The sequence below is a fragment of the Nerophis ophidion genome, linkage group LG16, assembly GCF_033978795.1.
Source record: "Nerophis ophidion isolate RoL-2023_Sa linkage group LG16, RoL_Noph_v1.0, whole genome shotgun sequence".
NCBI lineage: Eukaryota > Metazoa > Chordata > Actinopteri > Syngnathiformes > Syngnathidae > Nerophis > Nerophis ophidion.
In genome coordinates, this window is record NC_084626.1 from 18,216,473 (window position 1) to 18,239,220 (window position 22,748).

Consider the following 22,748-nt stretch of genomic DNA (forward strand, 5'->3'; position numbering starts at 1 on the left):
GAAAATATTTATGGAATGGATTAACCAAATAAAAAAATCAAAGCTTCAATATGATTCAGTTTAAAGGAATTGTTAAAAGTAAAAGTGTTCACAAAGTATGAAAAATGAATTATGATGAAAATCTTGAACCCATTTTTTTTTATTGAGACAGATCATTTATGTATTTAATACATGTTTACTTACTATGGTACATTATTTGTTTACTGTTTATTCGTTATGTTACAGAGAACAAGAAATTAGGATAAAACTGCTTTAGTATGAAAAGGGCTAGAATTAAGTAAGCTTAGCTTCTTCCTACTCCTTGTCGGACGAGCTGTAATGAAAAACAACTGGAAATATGTGATGGATTACATTGCATCGTATGCATGTTCGGAATGAACTGAAACTGAACTGAAATGAAGTGAAGGTGCCCTAAGTAGAAGCATTTAAGTCTCACCTTAAAACTCATCTGTATACTCTAGCCTTTAAATAGACTCCCTTTTTAGACCAGTTGATCTGCTGTTTCTTTTCTTTTTCTCCTCTGTCCCACTCTCCCTTGTGGAGGGGGTCCGGTCCGGTGGCCATGGATTAAGTACTGGCTGTCCAGAGTCGGGACCCAGGATGGACCGCTCGCCTGTGTATCAGCTGGGACATCTCTGCGCTGCTGATCTGCCTCCGCTTGGGGTTGTTTCCTGCTGGCTCCACTGTGGACGGGACTCTCTCTGCTGTGTTGGATCCAGTTTGGACTGGACTCTCATGGTTGTGTTGGATCCACTATGGATTGAACTTTCACAGTATCATGTTAGACCCGCTTGACATCCATTGCTTTCGGTTCCCCTAGAGGGGCGGGGGTTGCCCACATATGCGGTCCTCTCCAAGGTTTCTCATAGTCATCATTGTCACCGACATCCCACTGGGTGTGAGTTTTCCTTTCCCTTATGTGGGCTCTACTGAGGATGTTGTTGTGGTTTGCGCAGCCCTTTGAGACACAAGTGATTTAGGGCTATATAAATAATCACTGATTGATTTTAGTTCTCTCGAATGACAATGTGTGAACTCTTCTTATGGTACAAGAAGGCATGTGATTTTGTGTGTTTTTGAATTAGGAACTTTATTGAAACGGCAAAGGCAAACAAACAAACAGACAAACAAATATATAGTACAAACAAAAGACATACAAATAATTAAAAAGTGGGGCAAGTTCACTTCTGGAAGGTTGAGCGTAAATGAGCTTTGTAGGCTGGAAAATAAATATTAAAAATATGTTAAGAGGCACAACTCCCATCAGCATATTCTAACAGAGTCTCACCTTCTTGATTTGACCAAAGCTCAGCAGCAGTCGTGTTCAACGGACTTTCTGTGTTGGGTTCTGAAAGGACCAAACAAAACTTGCATCAGGCCGACCAAACAGAGTGTTGGGAACTTGTTCAGCGAGCGGGTACCTCCGAGCAAGCTCTGGATGGACAGGAGGACTGAGCGGACGTCCAGGAGCGCCGACCATTTGTCTTTAAGGATGTCCAGGCAGATGTAGCCCTGCTCGTTTACGTTGGGGTGAAAACACGGAGACAAGAAGCGGACTTGAGGAGCCTGGTAAGGATAGCCGGCTGGGAACTCCAGAGACAACTTGTACCACAGACCCTCGTACACCTGAGAAACACGCACACACACAAGCGTGAGCGTAGACAGCTTCTCCTGACGGACACAGAGACAATCCAGAAAGAGTTCTCTTACCGTCCCCTCAGCGCCGTTGATAGTTGCGATCCATTTGAAGAGGTTTTCTGATTCGGGAAACGCAGTGATCCCCTTATCGCCAGCCATCTGCATTTTTAGCACAGGTGACTTCACAATTACAAATAGCGACAGTCATTAAAACTTCTTGCACTATAAACTAAAAAAAAAAACGATTGTTTAACTTTACTTGGCAACTGTATTCAGTATTTGGACACTGATGTTACTACCTTTAGTATGAATATTCATATACTGTAGCTCAGTCCACCCTTAGTAACCACAGTCTGTGTAATAATGCTTGTTACTCGGGATGCAACGTTATCTAAATCTCACAGTATGATATTATCACAGTATTAAGCCCACAGTACAATATTACTGTGGTATCTAAAAATATTTTTAATTCTGTGACGCATCAAACCAAAACTTGGTGTGTAGTTTTTTTCTGGCTCTTTTACTTTGACGGGTCTGGAAACCTACATCTCTCAGAATCCTAGATATTGTGCACTCAGCATTAAGGGTTGGAATTGGGGGTTAAATCACCATGAATGATTCCCGGGCGCGGCACCGCTGCTGCCCACTGCTCCCCTCACCTCCCAGGGGGTGATCAAGGGTGATGGGTCAAATGAAGAGAATAATTTCGCCACATCTAGTATGTGTGTGACAATCATTGGTACTTTAACTTTAACTTAACTAGAGCGGTCTGCAATGAGGGGGCTTAGGGCGAAGGAGAAAGCAGGAAGAGAAGTGTGTTCAACTTCATAGTGGATAAGAGGAATTGTTTTTTATTTCAAAATCCATTCATAACTTTTTAAGCATTGTTGCTGACAAACAAAAAAACCCTGGCAAAAACCTAACCTCAAAACAGACTCGTTCACGGCGCGGCGTGCGGAGAGAAAGCACTTGTTGCACACCGAAGCTACTTCATACATAAGCTACCATCACCCAGAAAAGATGAAGCCACCGAAGTTAAACGACAATTTGTGAGGCATTTACATTAATAAAAGTTCAAATGTGAGTTAATGTTTCCGAGAAACTGTATTTTCATTTACTGTAACGTGTTATTTTCGGGTCTCCCTATGTCTAGCATTAAAAGATTACAGTTGGTACAAAATTTGGCTGCTAGACTTTTGACAAGAACAATTAAGTTTGATCCTATTACACCTGTACTGGCTCACCTGCACTGGCTTCCTGTGCACTAAAGATGAGACTTTAAGGTTTACTACTTATGTATAAAATACTACACGGTCTAGCTCCAACCCTGTGATGAGGTGGCGACTTGTCCAGGGTGTAGCCCGCCTTCCGCCCGATTGTAGCCAAGATAGGCATCAGCGCCCCCCGCGACCCCAAAGGGAATAAGCGGTAGAAAATGGATGGTCTAGCTCAGTGGTTCCCAAAGTGGGCGGTACCGCCCCTCTGGGGGCGGTGGAAAGATCTGGGGGGGCGGTGAGGAAGAAGGGGGCGGTAGTCCGAAGTCGAAGTCAGAAGTTCGAACGTTTGTTTGACGATTTGTACACAACACGTGCAGCAGGACGAGTCAGTGGACGACGCATCAGGGTCCGGTTACCACACGCCAACATCATATTTAGTAGAACGGGGCTTCAGTGCAATCGCCTTGCTTCTTTCCAAGCAAAGAAACCGACTGAAAATTACTGACCGCGGGGATCTACGACTTCTTCTTAGTGAGTTCCAGCCTGATGTTGAGAAGCTTATGTCCCTGCACCAAGCACATCCATCCCATTAATATTAAGTGTGAGACAATGAAGGTTACTGGTGGAATGTGTATTTACCATTCTATGTCGCTGAAACAGTTAAAACTGCTAAAAAATAAATTGGTTTACTAAATTGGGTTTTATTTGTGAAATACACATTTGTGTTTAACCTTTCTCTTTTCAAATTGCAGCATACCAAATATCAAAAAAGAGGTGTTTGTTTCCACATGTGTCTGTGGGGGGGGGGGGCTAGGAATTCACTGGGGAGCCAAGGGGGCGCCAGCCTGCAAAAGTTTGGGAACCATTGGTCTAGCTCCATCCTATCTTGCTGATTGTATTGTACCATATGCCCCGGCCAGAAATCTGCGTTCCAAGAACTTTGACTTATTAGTGATTCCCAAAGCCCAAAAAAAAAGTCTGCAGGCTATGGAGCGTTTTCTATTTGGGCTCCAGTACTGCAGAATGCCCTCCCGGTAACACTTAGAGATGCTACCTTAGTAGAAGTATTTAAGTCCCTTCTTAAAACACATTTGTATACTCCAGCCTTTGAAAAGACCCCCCTTTTAGACCAGTTGATCTGCCGTGTCTTTTCTGCTCTGCCTCCCTATCCTGCGTGGAGAGGTTATCAGGTGACCACATTCAGTGGGGCAAAAAGTATTTAGTCAACCACAGATTGTGAAAGTTTTCCCACTTAAATTGATGACAGAGGTCTGTAATTTTCATCATAAGTACACTTCAACTGTGAGAGACAGAATGTGAAAAAAAAAAATCCAGGAATTCGCATTGTAGGAATTTTAAAGAATTGATTTGTAAATTATGGTGGAAAATAAGTATTTGGTCAACCATTTAACGCTCTAACTGATGGAAGGAGGTTTTGGCTCAAAATCTCAGGATACATGGCCCCATTCATTCTTTCCTTAACACGGATCAATCGTCCTGTCCCCTTAGCAGAAAAACAGCCCCAAAGCATGATGCTTCCACCCCCATGCATCACAGTACGTATGGTGTTCTTGGGATACAACTCAGTATTCTTCTTCCTCCAAACATGGCGAGTTGAGTTTATACCAAAAAGTTATATTTTGGTTTCATCTGACCACATGACAGTCTCCCAATCCTCTGCTGTATCATCCATGTATCCATTTGGGTATAAAGTCCACTCGTCGTGTTTGGAGGAAGAAGAATACAGAGTTGCATCCCAAGAACACCACACCTACTGTGATGCATGGGGGAGGAAAGCTCATGCTTTGGGGCTGTTTTTCTGCTAAGGGGACAGGACGATTGATCCGTGTTAAGGAAAGAATGAATGGGGCCGTTAACGTGACATTTTGAGCCAAAACCTCCTTCCATCAGTGAGAGCTTTGAATGGTTCACCAAAAACTTGTTTTCCACCATAATTTACAAAGAACTTCTTTAAAATTCCTACAATGTGAATTCCTGGATTTTTTCCCCACATTCTGTCTCACACAGTTGAAGTGTACCTATGATGAAAATTACAGACCTCTGTCATCATTTTAAGTGGGAGAACTTGCACAATCAGTGGTTGACTAAATACTTTTTTTCCCCACTGTATGACGTGCTAGCTGTTCAGAGTCGAGACCTGGGGTGGACCACTAATCTGTGCATCAGTTGGGGACGTCTCTGCGCTGCTGACTTAAATCCACTCAAGATGATGAGGAGAGGTGGGGACCCCACATCTGTGGTTCCCCCCAGGGTCTCTCATTGTATCCCATCGGGTTGAGTTTTTTCTTGCCCTGATGTGGGATCTGAGCAGAGGATGTCATTGTGGCTTGTGCAGCCCTTTGAGACACTTGAGATTTAGGGCTGTTTAAATAAACTTTGATTGATTTATTTGGATATTAATAGTGCAGGTTGTATGTTTTTCTGTCACCTTGAGAAAATGGTGTAAAGACGAAGATGATAAAGGGCTACATAAAGAAACTTTGATTGATCAATTGCTTGATTTCCAAAACCGCTTAAAAAAATGTCCATTGTGGCTTTAACTTCTTGGAAAGTAAACATTGAGAGACACGGTGGATGTTCCCGCACAATTCTGTGCACTTTAAATACTCGTTTGAAGTACTAAATGATTAGAACATTTTAGCATTATGTTTGTGTTCAATCACTCTAAACATTCCTGCCCCTTCATTTTAGATATTATGGAATATTTAAGTCATTTATTTGTGAGTGGGTTTTTTTAAGCGGGAAAGTGGGGGCGTATACAAATGCCACAATAATATTGTACCGTGGCCTTAATACTGTGATAATAATATAACGAGAGATTTTGATATTGTTACAATCCTAATAGCTTATCAAGTAGCTTCGGTGAGCAGCAAATACTTTCCCTTGGCACGATGCACCTTGACCGAGTCGGTTTTGGATTGGAATACTCGAGACAAATGTGGCGTGCTTTGCCAGAGAGGTTATGTTTTTGCCAGGATTTGTTTGTTGGCAACAGAACTTATTAGGATTTTGAAAAGAAACAATTCCTTTCTTATCTACTGTACCACAAAGTGAAATACAATTCACCTCCTGCTTCCTCTTTCGCTCTCCTTTACAGCGCTCAAACCCCCCACATTGCGGTCCCACGCTGTGCAGAGGATTCTGGGTGATGCAATTTGTTTTTTACCTTCTGCCCGAATGCAGCTGAGATAGGCTCCAGCGACAAGTGGTAGAAAAGGGAAAGATGGAACCTGCCAAACCAAAAGTGCCGGGAAACAGACTACTCACCAAGTTTTCGCTTGATATCGTAACCCGTCACAGCATTATTGAGAAGTAGAGATGTCCGATAATGGATTTTTTGCAGATATCCGATAATGGCTTTGTTGCCGATATCCGATATTGTCCATCTCTTAATTACCAATTCCGATATCAACCGATACCGATATATAAAGTCGTGAAATTAACACATTATTATGCCTAATTTTGTTTTGATGTCCAGATGGATGCATTAAACAATGTAACAAAGTTTTCCAAAATAAATCAACTCAAGTTATGTAAAAAAAATGCCAAAATGGCACTGCTATATTTATTATTGAAGTCAGAAAGTGCATTATTTTTCTTTAACATGCCTCAAAACAGCACTTTGGAATTTAGGACATGCTCTCCCTGAGAGAGCATGAAGAGGTTGAGGTGGGCAGGGTCTGGGTGGGGGGGTGGTGTATATTGTAGTTCCGGAAAAGTTAGTGCTTTAAGGGGTTCTGGGTATTTGTTCTGTTGTGTTGTGTTTATGTTGTTTTACGGTGCGGATGTTCTCCCGAAATGTGTTTGTCAGTCTTGTTTGGTGTGGGTTCAGAGTGTGGCGCATATTTGTAACAGTGTTAAAGTTGTTTATACGACCACCCTCAGTGTGACTTGTATGGCTGTCGACCAAGTATGCATTGCATTCAGTTGTGTGTGTGAAAAGCTGTAGATATTATGTGACTGGGCCGGCACGCAAAGACAGTGCTTTTAAGGTTTATCGGCGCTCTGTACTTCTCCTTATGTCCGTATACACAGTGGCGTTTTAAAAAAGTCATACATTTTACTTTTTTGAAAAACCGATACCAATAGTTTTGAAACAGATACCGATAATTTCCGATATTACATCATTAAGCATTTATCGACCGATAATATCAGACATCTCTATTGAGAAGATTTTGAAACCGCAATATACAATATATTGTTACATCGCTACTTGTTCTAAACTTCTGTGTGAATCATCTCAAACACAGTAACTAAACACATAATGGAAGGGTTAGCTTTAGAACATTTTATCATTTTGATAAAGATGCAATCCAAATCACTCACCATCAGAGTCATCAGCTCCTTTTGCAGCCTGCACACAACAAAAACACCACATTTTATTATTAAATACACAACAATCAGTCCTGATGTTAAAGGCAGTACCGTATTTCTTTGAATTGCCGTCGGGTATATATTATCCGCATGCCTCGTTTTACCACCGGGTCAAACTCGTTTCGCAAAATAATTATTGCATGCTTAGAATTAGCTCATGCTTAGAATTACTGCCGGGTCAAACTTGTTTAGCAAAATAATTAGCGCATGCATCGGTTTACCGCCGGGTCAAACTCGTTTCACAGAATAATTGGCATATGCCTCGTTTTACCGCCGGGTCAAACTCGTCACGTCACGGGTGACACTTCACCTTGACAACAACAGTATTCTAAACTGGACTTTCAATCGAAGCAGGAGGTAATAAATAAGGAAGATCTCCATCAAGACAGAGAGACTTTTAAAACTGAATAAAGATAAGGGAGACTTCTATAAACAAGTTATCGATGCTTTTGTTCAGAAGGAGCGGCACATGGACTTTATTTATAAGTAAAGGTAAGACCATAATAACGTTATTTTCATGATGTATCCTTACATCACACTCAAATTTATAAGCGCAGGCCTAAATTTACCGCATGCCTTTGGTAAACGCCGGAGTGAGAAGAGGTTTCAAATTAATTACATCCCCGGCACTAATTCAAGGAAATACGGTATTACTATTAACTTCAATATGTTCCTTCCTTAATAAAAACACTTAAAATGGGCTCCCCTCAAACAGGAGAGTGTTAATAATGACACATGACCTACGACCTCTGAACTGGCAGAGACGGACATGAGGGGACTTTTGACATCACAGGGTGCATCTTCGATGACTTAAACAGATTTGGCCACCAGCTGTGTCCATGTTTTGCTTCTCACCGTTTTGTCACCGAGCCTTTGGCGAGGGTGATGCCGCCCTCGCTTCCCTTCAGCGCCGCGGCAGATGCTCCAGCAGCCGGGTCCACATTCTGGGATGCCATCACTGTTCCAAGTAGGCCTTTGTAATAAAGAAAACCGGTGTCGTTAGAGACAGCTTCACCACAGTACTTGTACTAATACTGGCTGGTAGTGATGGGTTGTTATTAAGGGTGTGGGAAAAAATCGATTCGAATATGAATCGAATACGTTGTGCGATTCAGCATCGATTTTCATTTTTTTTAAAATCGATTTTGTAAAAAAAAATTCTTATTATTTTTTTTAATCAATCCAAACCACTACACAGCAATTCCATAACAATGCAATCCAATTCCAAAACCAAACCTGACCCAGCAACACTCAGAACTGCAATAAACAGAGCAATTGAGAAGACACAAACACGACAAAGAACAAACCAAAAGTAGTGAAACAAATATGAATATTATCAACAACAGTATCAATATCAGTCATAATTTCAGCACAGCAGTGATTAAAAATCCCTCATTGACAGTATCATTAGACATTTATAAAAATAAAAAAAAGAACAATAGTGTCATAGTGGCTTACACTTGCATCTCATCTCATAAGTTTGACAACACACTGTGTCCAATGTTTTCACAAAGATAAAATAAGTCATATTTTTGGTTAGTTTAATAGTTAAAACAAATGTACATTATTGCAATCAGTTGATAAAACATTGTCCTTTACAATTATAAAAGCTTTTTTTTTTTTAATCTACTACTCTGCTTCCATGTCAGCAGACTGGGGTAGATCCTGCTGAAATCCTATGTATTGAATGAATGCAGAATCTTTTTGAATCGGAAAAATATCGTTTTTGAATAGAGAATCGAATAAAAAAAATCAATATATTATCAAATCGTGATCCCAATAATCGATATTGAATCGAATCGTGGGACACCCAAAGATACGCAGCCCTAGTTGTTATAGTCGTTTCTTTGAAGCGAAACACAGTAGCGCGCTCTTTATAGTGAATAGGTCTTTTTTCTTCTTCTTTTCATGTCTGTTTTTTTCTGTTAAAGCCCCACATGATCAGGTTGCTACACAAATTTGCAGGAAACAAAATCAGTTTCCCTGTAAATAGAGGGAAATGTACAAGTACACTGCGTGGCGAAGTTGGTAGCATGGCTGTGCCAGTAATCTGAGGGTTACTGGTTCAATCCCCACCTTCTACCATCCTAGTCACGTCCGTTGTGTCCTTGGGCAAGGCACTTCGACCTTGCTCCTGATGGGACCTGGTGAGCGCCTTGCATGGCAGGTCCCACCATCAGTGTGTGAATGTGTGTGTGAATGAGCGAATGTGGAAATAGTGTCAAAGCGCTTTGGGCTCCTTAAAAAAGGGAAAAGCGCTATACAAGTACAAGAGAAGCACACACAATAATAACAACCTTTCGCCTGACATGGGTCTTTGTTGATGTTTTTAGTTTTATATTATACTTTTGTAGCAGTCCACTTTATGTTGAGCACATTAACACATTAAAAACGTCATATTTGTACTTCATAAAATTACTTTCACGCGTATTTTGGTAATGAATCAGTTTATGCAACACAATCTGAAAGATACATTTTAGTAGTATCACTACTGACTGTGAATGTTCCACTAAACAACTCCACACATATTATTAACTTACAGACCATTACTTCAAAGTTTAATCTGATATTTGTAAGACCAAATCCTCCATAGTTTGACATTCCATCGTGTTGTTGCTCCTTTAGCTCAGCACTGCTGTAGCTCTCGCGGCTAACAAGTATTAGCGTGTTGCTTCTGGCAAGAATGCCGCAATACATGAACGACATTAAAATTATCGGGTACAGTAGACGTAATGTAGATTTAGAGCGAATAAAATGAGTTGCTATACTCACCCTCTGACACAAAAGATAAGCCAAGAAAAATATGTTATGCCCTTGATTTGAAATCAGCCTACTGCCGCCCCCAGTTTAAACGGACCGATACTCAAAATTTGACCCAATCAGCGACTGACTTTTAAATACAAACCTTCGCTGGTAGCCAATGACAAGCCTCTTTAATGAGGTCTCTGTGTTGTGATTGGACTGTAGCATTTTCCCGGAACTAGGGTAACAAAACCCGAACGCTTCGATGTTATGACGTAATTACTTTTCTATCCAGGACTAATATATTCATAATTTTTCAAAACGGACCATTGTTTTGGACTGAAAAGGTAAAAACCCGCAGAAAAATGACAAATAAATGTTTCCATTCTTAACGAAGATTATGTTTGATGCGCTACCGCCCCGACCCGCAGCACGGCGCTAATCACGCATGCGATGACGACGAGGACGCGAGGCGGAAATAAAAATGACTGGTAGCAGTCGGCGCGCTTCCTCTTCGGTTTGTTGTGTTCAGCTGCTCCACAAAGATGAATGCTCCTCCGGCTTTTGAGTCATTTCTGTTGTTTGAGGGGGAGAAGAAGATCACAATCACAAAAGACACTAAAGTCCCCAACTCGTGTCTATTCACGCTGAACAAGGAGGACCACACATTGGGCAACATCATCCGCGCGTAAGTAGAGGCTCACCTACCAAGTTAACTATCAACTGGTCGTCATGTTTATGGTTAATTTGTTCAAGTTAAAGTACCACTGATAGTCACACACACACTAGGTGGGGTGAAATTACCTTTTGCATTTAACCCACCCCCTTGTTCCACCCCCTGGGAGGTGAAGGGAGCAGTGAGCAGCAGTGGTGGCCGCGCTCAGGAATCATGTTGGTGATTTTAAAGTAAAACTACCACTGATAGTGACACACAAACTAAATGTGGTGAAATTGCCCTCTGCATTCGACCCATCCCCTAGTTCCACCCCCTGGGAGGTGAGGGGAGCAGTAAGCAGCAGTGGTGGCCGCGTTCAGGAATCATTTTGGTGATTTAAAGTAAAATGATTTAAAGCAAAAGTACCACTGATAGTCACACACACACACTAGATGTGGTGCAATTACCGTCTGCATTGGACCTATCCCCTTGTTCCACCCCCTGGGATGTGAGGGGAGCAGTGAGCAGCAGCGATGGCCACGCTTTGGAATCATTTTGATGTTTTAAAATAAAAATACTATTGATAGTCACACACAAACTAGATGTGGTGCAATTACCCTCCACATTTGACCTATCCCCTGGTTCCACCCCCTGGGATGTGAGGGGAGCAGTGAGCAGCAGCAATTGCCACACTCAGTAATCATTTTGGTGATTGAAAGTAAAAGTACCACTGATAGTCACACACAAACTAGATGTGGTGAAATTGCCCTCTGCATTTGACCCATCCCCTGGTTCCACCCCCTGGGAGGTGAGGGGAGCAGTGAGCAGTAGCGGTGGCCACACTCAGGAATCAGTTGGGTGATTGGAAGTAGAAGTACCACTGATAGTCACACACACACACTAGGTGTGGTGAAATTACCTTCTGCATTTGACAGATCCCCTTGTTCCACCCCCTGGGGGGTGAGGGGAGCAGTGAGCAGCAGTGGTGGCCATGCTTAGGAATAATTTTGATGTTTTAAAGTAAAAGTACTACTGATAGTCACACACAAACTAGATGTGGTGCAATTACCCTCTGCATTTGACCCATCCCCTGGTTCCACCCCCTGGGATGTGAGAGGAGCAGTGAGCAGCAGCAATTGCCACACTCAGTAATCATTTTGGTGATTGAAAGTAAAAGTACCACTGAAAGTCACACACAAACTAGATGTTGTGAAATTTCCCTCTGCATTTGACCCATCCCCTGGTTCCACCCACTGGGAGGTGAGGGGAGCAGTGAGCAGCAGCGGTGGCCACGCTTAGAATCATTTTGATGTTTTAAAGTAAAAGTACTACTGATAGTCACACACAAACTAGATGTGGTGCAATTACCCTCTGCATTTGACCCATCCCCTGGGAGGTGAGGAGAGCAGTGAGCAGAACCAGTGGTGGCCGCGCTTGGGAATCATTTGGTAGGTCGTGAGTTCAAACCCCGGCCGAGTCATACCAAAGACTATAAAAATGGGACCCATTGCCTCCCTGCTTGGCACTTAGACTTAGACAAACTTTAATAATCCACAAGGGAAATTGTTCAACATGGGATGGGCTTCTTGGGCACCGGCACTATGCAGGATGTTTTCCATAGCACTGGTATCCGTTCTAGCTTCAGACTCAGGTTGAAGATGTAATTCAGGATCTCAGTCAGCTGAGCAGCACTAGTCTTCAGGACCCAGGGCTTGACTCGGTCAAGGCCTGCTGACTTGGCTGACTTGACTCTGTCCAGCTGTCCGCTCACATGTCCAGGTGTCAGACACACCGGACTGGCTTTCTCAGTGAGGGACACTGGTGGCAGGTAACAGAGAAGGAGTTTGTGTTTTGATGTTCAGGGGAGGTGTGAAGACAGGAGTTGTGGGGGGTGCGCCAGTAATGGGTGCATTGCTAAATCTATTGAAGAACAAATTCAGCTTGTTGGCTCTGTCTTCACCCCCATCCATCAGTTTGGCTTTGTTTTTGAAGCCTGTGATGGCATTCATGCCTTTCCACACATCACAAGTGTTGACCTGCTGGAGTTTAGCCTCTAGCTTCCTCCTGTAGGCATCTTCCCTTCTAAAGTAAAAAGAAGAAATTCAAAGGAGCTACTGTGATATGCTGCCACTCATTCAGGCGCACCAGCATCAAGGGTTGGAATTGGGGGTTAAATCACCAAAATGGTTCCTGAGCGCAGCCACCACTGCTGCAGCTCACTGCTCCCCTCACCTCCCAGGGGGTGGAACAAGGGGATGGGTCAAATGCAGAGTATTATTTCACCACACCTCGTGTGTGCGTGAGTCTCGACTATGAGTGGTAATTTAACTAACTTTTTATTGGTGTGATGGTCAATAATAAATGTTATATACAGTGTAACCTTGATTCATGAACTTAATTGGTTCTTCATCATGGTTGGCCAACCAAAGACTTATTATAGTGAAACAGCGTTTCTGATAAGAATTAATCTAAACATGAATAATTTAGTTCAAGCCTCAACAAAAGTCAAAAAATGTATAACATTTATAAACAGCATGATCGTATTGTAAGACAATTTTTCGTTGCTTTGTTGGTTAGGCCTGGTGTGAGGCGTAGCACTATTATTGTGAAGCCTCCAACCGGGCATGTGTGATTGCTATGAGAAAAGAGTTGGCATGTTTTGAAGAAAATCTCAGATAAACGTGACTTTAGATTTCTTCTCTACCATCTTTGTTTCTGCTCAGGTTGTATTTCATCCTTCCAAAGTAGTTTGAGTATCAATCTATATTTTTTATGTTATTATTGCACTTAACTGTAATCCAAACATGGACGTGAAGCTTCTCCTCACTCCAAGCAGCAATGCCCACTGGCAAAGATGTTGTCTCACGGCGATTGAAGGTAAAATTGTGTTGTCTTGTCCAGAGAACGACTTGCCATGGTTTTGGATCTGAGATTTTCATCAGGTCCCCCTTTCTTTGCGCAGTTCTGCTGGCAATTTTGGAGACCTCAACAGTAACTGAACGCCATGACACATTTACCCAAACTACGAACGGACTGAGGGTCAAAAAATTTCAGACCCCTCATGTTGAAAAATGATAAGTGTCATAACCTCCTTACACGTGCTTCGATATTCCCAAACGTTTTGATGGCGGGTCAGGACGTCGGGTTGGATTAAGACCGCAAATGTCATGCATGCCGGCCGACTTGCGTAAACCGCGCCGCGCAAATGTTTATTTTGCTAAGAAAGTATATATTTGTTTTAGTATTTAAAAATATAAAAAATATTTCAGTGTGTGTAGAAGTATTTTCTGAGCACATTCCACATTACCAACATTAATAACTGATATGAACTGTTCCTATTGTTTACATCCCTAATTGTATCATTTCCTGTGTGCTTTTAAACAGTCAGCTGCTGAAAGATCCTCAGGTTCTCTTTGCTGGTTATAAAGTTCCTCATCCTCTGGAACACAAGATTGTCATCCGAGTGCAGACAACACCTGACTACAGTCCACAGGTAACAGTGGAACACACACACACACCTGCACACACATGCTACAACCAGACTTATTTTGACAGGAAGCCTTCACAAATGCCATCACTGACCTCATCAGTGAGTTGTCCCTGCTGGAGGAGCGCTTCAGAGTGGCCATCAAGGACAAACAAGAAGGGATTGAGTGACATCACTCCTTCACCTAAAATGTTTTGTTTTTGTAAATAAAGACTTTCACATCGTCTTTAGTGTCCCGCAGAGTGTATGACTGAAACTTTGTTTAGCATTGAGCATTGTCACTACCCGGTCAGCACCGGAAGACCACGCCACTTCCTGTCCACTTGTTTTACAGCAGTTATGGTCATGCACGCCGTCACAGTTACCATTGTTTTCTTTGTCATTTTTATTTCATTAACAATATGATGTACAAAACAAACGTTCTTTAAGAATACAGTATTTTTGAAACCGTACCGAAACCTGAACGATGTGCTCAGCAAAGAAGAAATACATCTTTTTCACTTCTTTACATCATTTCTAAACTGATGATTTAAAAGCGTACATTTTGGTAGGTCTGCAGGTGTTGATTTTTATGTTCATCATTAAAAAAAAAAAAAAAATTCAAAAATAAATAACTTGATGGGAGTCAGTGGCGCCCCTTGCGCCATTCATTGTAATGATAGATGAGTGGAAGTGGTTGAAATTGCGGCGATTTTTGTTAAATCTTCATCTTGTTTGGTTTTATTGTTTGTTACTACTAGATAAAGTTATTGTTTTTATTCAAAACAAAACATTTAACTATCACAGCACGTGATGTTGCAATAGACTGCCAGAAAGGCAGTGACGGAAGTCTCTGGGGTAGTGACAAGCATCGTGAACCTGTCATTCTCAAACTGAGGTACCCAACTAGTGGTACCCCAAAGAATCACTTGATTGAAGTACAATGTTACATTTTCCTACATTCCAACAGTTTTACTATTCAAACTGTGTAATGTGGCCAAAAATATAAAATCTACTTGTTAAATAAAACCTCTGCCTTGTTTTTAATAAATTCTTAGGTCTACTACGCTACTAGATTTTAATGTGGGTCATTATTGTGGTACTTTGAGACCTAAGTATTTATGAGATGGTAAGATCGACAACAAATGGTTTCTACCGTCACGTAATACAGAAGTTTTTTTTAATTTTTTAAATGGCTGTTCAAAGCCACTGAGTCGATGAAAAATGTCTGAAAGCGCCGCATGCTGCTTGAGGGACAGAAGGGAAAACATTTCAGGCCTTGCTGGAAGTCTGCGGAGATTCAATGTAGCTTTTCATCAATGGAACCCTCTTAAAATACTTCTTTACTACTAGCACTAAACAATCAGTTTAGTTTGCCGCGCTTCAGATCCCCCGATGACGTTTTGTTTCTTTTAAAACAGCCACTAAAATTACAATCACAGCCTGCTGCTGGTCACATGATCAATTATGAGGGGGGTGTGTGCAGAAGTCAGTCTCTGTCAGCTTCCATAGCTCTCTGCATCTTCTCTACCATCCATGGAGGCACAGTGAAGGGCTTCATCTCGTCCATCTTGATGTCTGGACAGGCACTGCACACACACACACACACATTCAGCGCATGCAGGTTACCATAGTGACGTCAAAACTCACTTGTACTCATCACTGCGAGACAGATCCTGGATGTCCTCCTCAATCAGCAGGTAGGCCTGACCAATCAATTACATATTGTAGGATCCTCAACCATTCTGACTGTTGTCATGGTAACTAGAGCTTAATCTCACCATCTTCCCTCCTGTCGCCCTCATGTGGTGACGCTCGGCCAGCCACTGCTTGTCCTTTGTGTCCGCTGCATACTGGCACAGACACACACACACACACACACACTATGGTCATGTGTAACAACTACTCATTCTCAACGTGTTACCATGACAGCAAATATGTAGCCATTGTGGCAGCTGAGGTCACGGTGTGTGTTTACCTTAAACAGGTCAGCATGTTTGATATATATCCGTCCTCTGGTCCCGCCCATCCCGAGTGCCCTGCACAGTAACACCACCACACGTGAAGTAACACACTTGATTATGCTTTGATGATGGCCACAGCTTGACCCTGGAACAGACTATTTCTATTCATATGGTTAGTTGTCATGCTTTACTATTAAGACTACACTTCTTTTTACACTTGTACGACACTTAAAATTGTTAAAATAAGACTTGAAAAAATTACATGTACACTTGATAAAGCTTTTACAATGGCCACAGCTTGACCATCCATTTTCTACCGCTTATTCCCTTTTGGGGTTGCGGGGGGCGCTGGCGCCTATCTCAGCTACAATCAGGCGGAAGGCAGGGTACACCCAGGACAAGTCGCCACCTCATCGCAGAGCCAACACAGAGACAGACAACATTCACACTCACATTCACACACTAGGGCCAATTTAGTGTTGCCAATCAACCTATCCCCAGGTGCATGTCTTTGGAAGTGGGAGGAAGCTCCTCCCGGAGTACCCGGAGGGATCCCACGCATTCACGGGGAGAACTTGACCATGGAATGGATTATTTCTATTCACATGTTTTGTCATGTATAACAATTATACATCGGTTCATTTCTTTTTACTTTTGTACAACACTTTATATTAAAATGTGACTTGAAAATACTTGTACACTTAAGAATCTCTATTAACATGTTTTATTCTGATGTTTAACTACTATACACTGCTTAACTTCTTTTTACACTTGTGTGACACTTAAATGTTAAAATGTGACAGCCTGTACACTTAAAGCTTTTATGATGGCCACAGTTTGACCTTGGAACAGACAATTGTATTTACACAAATTTTGTTTGTTATTTTTGACTATTATACACTGCTTTATTTCTTTTCACATGTGTGTGACACCTTAAGAATTTTAAAATGTGACTTAAAAATCTCACGTATGCTTAATAAAGCTTTTGTGATGGGCAAAGTTTGACCCTGGAACGGACTATTTCTATTCAAACCATGTTTAGTTGTTATGTTTAACTATTATACACTGCATCACTTATTTTTACACTTGTGTGACACTTGAAAATGTTCAAATGTGACAACACTTAGCTTTTATGATGGCCACAGTTTGACCATGGAACAGACATTTTTATTTACACTATGATTAGTTGTTATGTTTCACTGTTATACACTGCTTCACTTCTCTTCACACTTGTGTGACACCTTAAGAATCATAGAACGTGACTCAAAAATGACATGTACACTTAAGGGGGAAAACTGCATTTTTTGGGGGAATTTTGCCTATTGTTCACAATCATGAGAGACAAGAAGACAAAAGGTTTTTCTAGTCTAACATGTAAAAATTGGCTTGTTCTTGGTGGCTTGTAATGCAGTTAATGAGAGCAAGCCATTCTGCCTTTAAATCACGTTTTAAAATGCATCCAAAAAACACTAACAATACTTCATATACATTCCGTAACTCGTATAAACCAAGTTGTAGCAAAATTGTTATTGTAAGAGCTAACACTGAGGAAATGTTTTTCTAGCGTAGTAACATATCGCCATGCTATATGTATTGATTAACGTGGACCCCGAATTAAACAAGTTGAAAAACGTATTCGGGTGTTACCATTTAGTGGTCAACTGTATGGAATATATACTGTACTGCGCAATCCATCCATCCATCCATTTTCTATCGCTTATTCCCTTTGGGGTGGCGGGGGCCGCTGGTGCTTATCTTAGCTACAATCGGGCGGAAAGCAGCGTACACCCTGGACAAGTCGCCACCTCATCACAGCGCCAACACAGATAGACAACATTCACACTCACACTCCCACACTAGGGCCAATTTAGTGTTGCCAATCAACCTATCCCCAGGTGCAGGTCTTTGGAGGTGGGAGGAAGCCGGAGTACCCGGAGGGAACCCACACATTCACAGGGAGGACATGCAAACTCCACACAGAAAGATCCCGAGCCCGGGATTGAACCCTGACTACTCAGGACCTTCGTATTGCGAGGCAGACGCACTAACCCCTCTTCCACCGTGAAGCCTCACACTTGAAACAGATTATTTGTATTCATCAATTTTGTTATGTTTTACTACTTCTTTTTATATTTGTAACACACATTAAGACTCATAGAATTTGACTCAGAAATGACATGTAGGTACACTTAAAGTTTTAAATGACCACAGCTTGACCCTGGAACAGATTGTTTCCATTCATTTATGTTATATTTAACGATTATGCATTGTTTCATTTGTTTTTACACTTGTATGACACTTAAAAATGTTAAAATATGACTTAAAAAAAATGACGTGCACTTAATAAACCATTTATGACGACCGCGGCTTGTCCCTGGAACATTTCTATTTCCTTGACTTGCTACTGGTATAAATTGTTTGCCTGGGCAAACAAACGGGAATTTTTGATTGACTGATTGATTGATACTTTTATCAGTAGATTGCACAGTACAGTACATATTCCGTACAATTCACCACTAAATGGTAACACCCGAATAAGTTTTTCAACTTGTTTAAGTCGGGGTCCACGTTAATCAATTCATGGTAATGATGTGTGTGTAGTGATGACGTTCCCTACCTTCCGTCAATCATGTCATGAGACACCATGTGACGTTGATTTGACTCACTTGTTGGCTCTGGAGCCCAGAACGAACGTGCTGCCTTCACTCAGCCTGGACGGGTCCCACTGAGTAAAAACAATCAATAAGCTGAGGTGCGCTAGCATTTTAGCTCCTCCTCCTGGTCAAACACTCACCTTAGGTCCTTCTCTCTTGATGGCTTCAGACTTGACCTTGTTGCTGAGGACATAAAAGAGTGTCAGGTCCTTCCTAGCATCACGGGACAAAAGCTCTTCAGCAGCGATACTCACTGACTGGAAACGGTCAAAGAACGATCCGACGCGGCTGCACCGCCGCTACGGTTTTTCCTCTGAGGAGACAACAATCAGAGCCGAGTGGTCCACCGACTACATGAAGGGCCGCTTACCTTTTTGGGTACGGGGCTTCCTCTCTGGCTGCAGGCGTCTTCTCTGGACCTCTGACAGAGCGGGAACACCAATCGCACGTCAGACACGTCTAGAGGAGCTACGACCGCGCACGCGATGTCCTACCTTGATGCCCACCTCTGAGCCGGACTTCTTCACGTCACTATCCGGAAACAACTGTTTGGCCTGCGACGGGATCGCGGATCACCATGGCAACCCCAGAGAGAACAACACAACGACAAGAACGGGTTCAAAAGCATTATGGGATATTTGGCGTTGTCGCGGCATTGTTCTTACGTGTTCCAGAACATTTCTGCAGGCCTCCTTTATCAGCTGATCAGTCTGGACCTCTTCTCCAACGTTCTCCTTGACGTTTTCCGCAGCTTTTTCAAAGAACTAGAAGCAGTAGAACCCTAATAAGAACCACGCACACGCGCGCACATGCAAAAACCACTGACCTTTTGGTATTTCCTGAACACAGCCATGATGTCATCATTGAAGCTGGGCTGTAGGACCGCCCTCAGAAGGTCCATGGACACCTGGGGGTCTGTGTAACTACACACACACACACACACACACAAATTGAAAATGTCTACCTCTTTAGGACCACCCTTTCTAGATATATAAAGATTTGTATTTACAACATTAATAATATATACATACTTTGAAAATATAAAAAAAGTAGGCTTTTAAAAAAAAATTGTAATTGTTTTAATCATTATTTACTTCAAATTATTACGGTATGTCTCAATATACATGTTTATTTTTTATTTTTTTCATTAAATTTGGCCAAAGGGGGCGCATTTCCATTTCTTACACACACTTGTTGTTTCATTTGTTGACCAGAGGGGGAACACTTTTATAACCGACCCATGGTAAATTTGAAAAATCCTTCCTTTTTGGGACCAACCTAATTTTGATAGATTTCACAACTCGGGTGTGCAAATGAGATCTCCATTTTTTGTTTTTTGTAATGTGCTTAAGGCCGATGACAAAATAGTCACAGACCACCGATGGCCCCTGTTCCGCATTTTAGCCAACCCAGCTGTAGGATAGGATAGGTCTTTATTGTCATTGCACAAGTACAACAAAACTTTGTTTTCAGCACAAACCTGTTCAAGATTAGACAAACAAACAGTGTACAGGGCTACAGAACAAGAACGCTGATGGGTCGCCATAAGGCGCCCCGTAAAAGATGGGAAAAAGGTTAACGCTGGGGAAGGATGAGTAAAAAAATACAACCCAGACTGGGCTCCTAAGGGGGCCCAGTCTGGAGTGGGAAAAAACCTCCATAGCAAAGCACATATACATATTACAACATACATCTCGAGATATCTAGTAACAGAGGGAAGGTAGTTCAAGGTCATGGTGGTAGGCCGCAGCTCTCAGGCGCTGACCATCCATTCATCACCCCTATGGGATTTGCGTCGAGGGCGTTGGGTTGGTGGGGATGAGGTGTGTATGTGTGGCGTATATTTTTGTGGATGTGTGTGTGCGTGTGTGTGTGTGTAAACCCGTAGTGTGTCTCTGTTCTGCGGCCTTGATGTATTGCAGTCGCTAATCCAAAGTAAACAACAACAGGTGTGTGTCCGTGAAAGACAAAAAGGGAGTTTGTTGTGTCTTCGCTGCGCTATTCTTCGGGAGAGTCTCGAAGCCAGGGAAACAATCCAAGTTAGAATGATTTTTATGCGAGTGAAAATAAAATTTGCTTTTCACTCTAAATTGTCTATGACTGGTCCTCAAAACTACAGGGTAGACAGTCCGATGTAATCCACAGTTCTTCCCGCATCCTCCAATCATTTGTGGCAGCTTTGGAGTAATTTGAAGACTGCCATCAATTTCCAATTTGTCAAAAAACCAGAACAACGCTTACTCCAATCAGCAGATGTCATAATTCCGAATAGGTGGATATCTTCACGTCCTCGACAGATAAGGGTCGCCAGGCATGCAGCCCTTCTTCTCCCAAGAGTCCGTCGTGTGTCTAGCAACAACCGCTTCATCACGACACCAGGTTCCCCCAAACCCAAGATCTTGTCAATTTTGTTGAGGTCAGTTAAATAGTTCCAATGTTTAGATTTGGAGAGCAGTGCAAAAAGAGGCAACAAGAAAGTTAAGACAAGACAAAACAAAGAAGCAAGCAGGAGAGATAAGGGAGAGGAAAGGGGAGCGTCCACCCTCGATGAGTGCCTGAGAGAAATGACTGTTAATGGCCACTATAGTCTTAGTGCCGTAGTGTATTTGTTCATCCTATGTGCACATACGGGTTGTCTTAGGTCAGCATCGGAAGTCGTAAAATCAGCTATTCACCTGGCGGATTTTTTTCGGGGATGAATAGGGAAATCCTTCGAAGCTGCTGCCTGGTTTTGTCATGTATTGCTGCCTTTGCATCTGTCAATGTTTACCTTTGTATGCACATTAAATCAAGAAAAAATCCTGACTTTGGAGCAAATTTTCACGAATTTTAATATTTGGTTCTGTATTAGATGCAACAGTTTTCCGTAAAGGGACCATGATTCCGGTCCTAACTTGTTTACCGGTCCTCATAAGGAAGGTACTTTTCTCTTAATGTCTCACAAACGGTAGGAATACAAGAGAACACAGTAAATGTAGGAGAAGCCAACGGAGGCAGTAGAATGTCAACTTAAATCAGTTCTGACCTGACTGTCATTTGTGATCGTCTTCCCCTCCTGTGGACGTGTCTGTGTTTGATCATCAGGTTCCATGGGTTCTAGAAGAACACACAGACAACTAAAGACCAGCTAACACGATTAAAAAAAAAACTACGTCTCCATTCGTTACCGGGTTGTGTTCCCGGCCGTCCTGCTGCATCCAGTCCCGGTCTCCCTCTCCACGGTGGGCTCCCATCGAACCAACTAGCTAAACTAACAACAGCTCAACAAGCTAAAGTAGTCTCAAATGTCACCATATAACGTGTCCAACGAACTGGAAACCCAGTATTAATTGCGTGAGTAAGGGCGGTCAGGTCGAAGCTAAACAAAACATTTAATGACTCACTTTTTGACGTGGGTCAGGTTCATTTGTTGTCGAATTATTCCGGTTTCCGGTCACTTCAGATTAAAAGTCTATTGTTTTGAGGCTACCGATTTCCAGACCATCCACATTTACAAATACGTTGGTACAACATAGGATTGTGCTATTTAAGTCAATGTATGTTTTGGTTATTGAATTTTAATTTTAGGGATGGGAATTGACTAACAAAAGCCATTGGTTTGTTTGAATTTTATTTTGAAACACAAAAATAAATTTGAAAGACAAAAAAAATGCCTCCATTTTCAGTGCTAAAGAGCAAATGCTGAGTTAGATTTTTATTTCAAATGTCATATAACAAACATTAAAATTAGCAGTCAGCAGAAACAAAAAACCTGACAAAAACGATGTTTTTCCATATATAGACACCGGAAACGGAAGTTGGTATTCATAGACAAAACCGCGAACCGACCTATTATATCCCGCGTTTATATGTAAAACCTTTTACAAAAAAAACGGGATACAGTTGTATTATTATTTTTTAAAACATTGTTTTGTTTCTACTGAATGGTGGTTAAAATGTTTGAAATTAAATACAAAATAATACATTTGTTTTTTTCTATGTAAAATTGAACTAAACCACTGGTTTGTTTCTTTAAAT

At 41.8% G+C, this 22,748-nt stretch overlaps 3 protein-coding genes across 4 annotated transcripts; 1 reads left to right on the plus strand and 2 right to left on the minus strand.

Annotated features, from left to right (window-relative positions):
* Window positions 1-1,064: 1,064 nt before the first annotated feature.
* ube2c (ubiquitin-conjugating enzyme E2C) lies at window positions 1,065-10,166 on the minus strand. The gene is made up of 7 exons (XM_061874472.1): window positions 10,023-10,166; window positions 8,106-8,223; window positions 7,203-7,230; window positions 1,711-1,797; window positions 1,422-1,626; window positions 1,289-1,348; window positions 1,065-1,219 (listed from the first exon to the last, which is right to left on the minus strand). Exons 2-7 carry the CDS (start codon window positions 8,204-8,206, stop codon window positions 1,182-1,184), a joined length of 519 nt encoding a protein of 172 aa, XP_061730456.1. The 5' UTR covers window positions 8,207-8,223; window positions 10,023-10,166; the 3' UTR covers window positions 1,065-1,181.
* Window positions 10,167-10,453: 287 nt separating this feature from the next.
* Window positions 10,454-14,360, plus strand: polr2j (RNA polymerase II subunit J). Its single transcript, XM_061874473.1, has 3 exons — window positions 10,454-10,680; window positions 14,032-14,140; window positions 14,203-14,360. The coding sequence occupies exons 1-3, from the start codon at window positions 10,538-10,540 to the stop codon at window positions 14,302-14,304; spliced, it is 354 nt and encodes a 117-aa protein (XP_061730457.1). The 5' UTR covers window positions 10,454-10,537; the 3' UTR covers window positions 14,305-14,360.
* A 916-nt stretch (window positions 14,361-15,276) lies between these two features.
* LOC133535052 (deoxynucleotidyltransferase terminal-interacting protein 1) lies at window positions 15,277-22,167 on the minus strand. 2 transcript variants are annotated; one of them, XM_061874471.1, is made up of 13 exons: window positions 21,899-22,167; window positions 21,757-21,827; window positions 19,558-19,654; window positions 19,397-19,495; window positions 19,238-19,285; window positions 19,102-19,152; window positions 18,986-19,044; window positions 18,872-18,914; window positions 18,744-18,802; window positions 16,092-16,152; window positions 15,895-15,966; window positions 15,764-15,819; window positions 15,277-15,702 (listed from the first exon to the last, which is right to left on the minus strand). In XM_061874471.1, exons 1-13 carry the CDS (start codon window positions 21,962-21,964, stop codon window positions 15,603-15,605), a joined length of 882 nt encoding a protein of 293 aa, XP_061730455.1. In that variant the 5' UTR covers window positions 21,965-22,167; the 3' UTR covers window positions 15,277-15,602. The 2 variants fall into 2 exon arrangements, with proteins under 2 accessions (XP_061730455.1, XP_061730454.1); XM_061874470.1 differs by having other exon boundaries at window positions 19,226-19,285.
* Window positions 22,168-22,748: the final 581 nt, after the last annotated feature.